At 43.9% G+C, this 2,681-nt stretch overlaps 1 protein-coding gene across 1 annotated transcript; it reads right to left on the bottom strand.

Annotated features, from left to right (window-relative positions):
- Positions 1–434: 434 nt before the first annotated feature.
- Positions 435–1,694, bottom strand: Kcnj16 (potassium inwardly rectifying channel subfamily J member 16). The gene has a single exon (XM_027946339.3). The coding sequence runs from the start codon at positions 1,692–1,694 to the stop codon at positions 435–437; it is 1,260 nt and encodes a 419-aa protein (XP_027802140.1).
- Positions 1,695–2,681: the final 987 nt, after the last annotated feature.

Raw genomic sequence — 2,681 nt, 5'->3', positions numbered from 1 at the left:
TTGGTTAGATGACAGGATGCTTTTTACAAGAAAGCACTCTCCGGTTATCATTTTCTATAGATTAAAAAACGTACTCGTTCTAGTTTTCCTGTCTTCCAGTGTTTCCTGATTTTAGCACCTTGCCTTTATTCCCCATTACTGAAAATTGTTCCTCCAATTGAAGGTACAAGTAAATGAGATAATGAGAGGAGACGAAACTTACTCCTCTAGTCTTCATAATAGATTTCTAAACCAAATTGCTAGCAAAAAAAAAAATAAATTTTGATGACATAAAGCTATGGAATGTATATATTATTTTTTATGAGTTTAACCTACTCTACTTACTACCATCACCAGAACACAGCTGTAACATTTTTCAAAGCCATGATTACAACTACTTGCCTTAGGTGATTGGCTGAAGATAGATCAAGCAGGAGCCCCGCTTATGTGCGGGATTACATCTGGGACTCTATGGAGACTCGATTTAGAGTCAGGAGAGCTTTCCGATAAGGAGCTTCCTTACACTCCTCCTCGACAGAGGTGGTGGTCCCCTCCGGGTTTTCACAGCTGCTGACAATGGCAACTGCACTAAAGGACCTTCTTCCGACACTGGTGTCTGAGGTACAGGATTCTCGGACAGGTGATGACTTTCCCATGTTGGGTAGCTGCTGGTCTTTCCAGTCCAGCTGTTTGGCACTGCAAAAGGGGGCATACACTTCCACACTTCCCTCAAACTGCAAGCAATTTACTTTGTAATACTTCCTCTTCACCTCCAAGACATCATTAAACCTGTGGCCCCAGAGGATTTCTCGGGGCACATAGGAGCTCCTCGATTGGTGAGAGGTCCCAGTAGAATCGCCAGTGTAGATAAAGGTCACCAAGATCTCAAAGTTGTCTTTGGCCACTGCTTTGCGATCGAGGGCATACAGGGGACTCTCATGGTCAATCTCGTGAACGATTGTTACTGGGGTCACTAGAATGATCTGGTCATTGACTAACTTGAGGTCTTTAAATGCCATTGTCATCCGCCCTTCGCTGTCTTCTGCATAGCGGAGAAGCTGGGCTCTCACTGTCCCTTCTACCACGTGGTTTGGTCGGAAATCACCAATGCGCCACATGAGGCAAAGCTTCCCATCCCTCATGCCTATCAGAGCAAAATAGCTGAATCGGATGGTCTGGGCTCTCTTTCGGGCAGTTGCCATTTTGGCCAGGGCAGCTCCAATGATGAAGGTGTTGATGATGCAGCTTAAGATGGACTGCAGGATCACTGTGAGCACTGCCACCGAGCACTCCTCGGTGACACAACGGTAACCGTACCCTATGGTGGTCTGGGTCTCCAGGGAGAATAAAAACGCCCCCGTGAAAGAGTGAACATTGTCGACACAAGGTGTGACGTCTGGGTCATTGAGCAGGTCTCCATGATGAAAGGCGATCAGCCAAAAGACGGAGCCAAAGATCAACCAGGAGAGAATGTAAGACAAAGAAAAGATCACAAACATGTGGCGCCATTTGGTGTCCACCAGAGTGGTGAAAATGTCCACCATGTAACTCCCCCATTCCCCAAAAATGTGCTTGAAGTACACATTGCAGTTGCCGTCTTTGTGCAAGAGACGCCGTCTGGCCCTCCTCTTCTCAGCTATGATGTGCTCTGGCGGGTAGCCTGGGTATTTGGAGTCCACGTTTACAATTCGATAGCTGCTGCCGTAATAGCTCATTCTCTGTTGTGTCTTTAGGGCGTTCAGTTGAGTTCTGTAGCAGTAATCGTTCTAGGTGTGCTAATGGTTCTTGATTTTTTTTTTCAGTTAAGATCTAAAAATAAATAAATAAGAAAATTAAACCCACTGAACTTTTAGCTTTGGATTTCTACCTTCATAGCCATTGGACAAATCTGCAGCAATTATCTGCCATCTGAAATAGCTACGACTTCGTTTGAACCATAGAGACATTCAGTATTGATTTCTCGTTTCAGTTTAGAATTCAATAGAGTCGTGATAGCAACAAAATATGCGATTAGAGAAAATAACATTTTTTTTTCTATATGCGGAAAGCTTGAGTAAACACCATGATTATACCAAAGGATACCTCACTACTCTTTCAGACCTGAGGATAGAAAACATTTGCTTTTGTTTTTGTAGATTCTTCTTGCATGAGGGCATCTAGAAAATAAACTAATTCATAATAGACAAAGATAAACTATAATTTGGTTATTTGTCCAGCAGTCTTATAAGTGTTCCCAGTGCTGAATCCATACGGTTTTCCTTGGAGAACAACACAAGAAAGAGTTTCTACCTCCACTTAATGGAACTTACGTGCTGGTTGCTAATAAGTGGTCCTCACCTCCAGTGCTTGCTGCTTTGTCTCTCTTCCCACACACACTTCTCTTCCTTGTGTGCTTCCCAGGATACAGCAGAACCCCTGAGCATCTACTGCAGATTAAACACCTTCCCCCTAGCTCCACCCTTAGTCTTAACTGGAAAATACTTTTTCTTACCCTAGAGGAGTTAAAACCACTCCCAGGTAAGCTTTCGGTAAGGTGTAGAGTTGCTTCTGCCTTTGTCTCATAACATCCATCCTTTCTTTCATTCTTTTATCCACCCCCCCCCCCCCCAGACATTGGCAGCTCTTCTCTTTCCCTCTGAATAGAAACCTAAAATTTGCCAAAGTTGCTAATCTTGTTCTCTCTTAAAGGGAGCCTACTGCCA

Source organism: Marmota flaviventris, chromosome 17 (assembly GCF_047511675.1).
Source record: "Marmota flaviventris isolate mMarFla1 chromosome 17, mMarFla1.hap1, whole genome shotgun sequence".
Classification (NCBI taxonomy): Eukaryota; Metazoa; Chordata; class Mammalia; order Rodentia; family Sciuridae; genus Marmota; species Marmota flaviventris.
Note: the sequence above shows the minus strand (reverse complement) of the source record. Positions and strands in the feature narration are given on the sequence as shown.

What these genes read in the sequence shown, in the direction of transcription:
- Kcnj16 (XM_027946339.3), bottom strand. Translation starts at nt 1,694, where the DNA reads ATGAGCTATTACGGCAGCAGCTATCGAATTGTAAACGTGGACTCCAAA.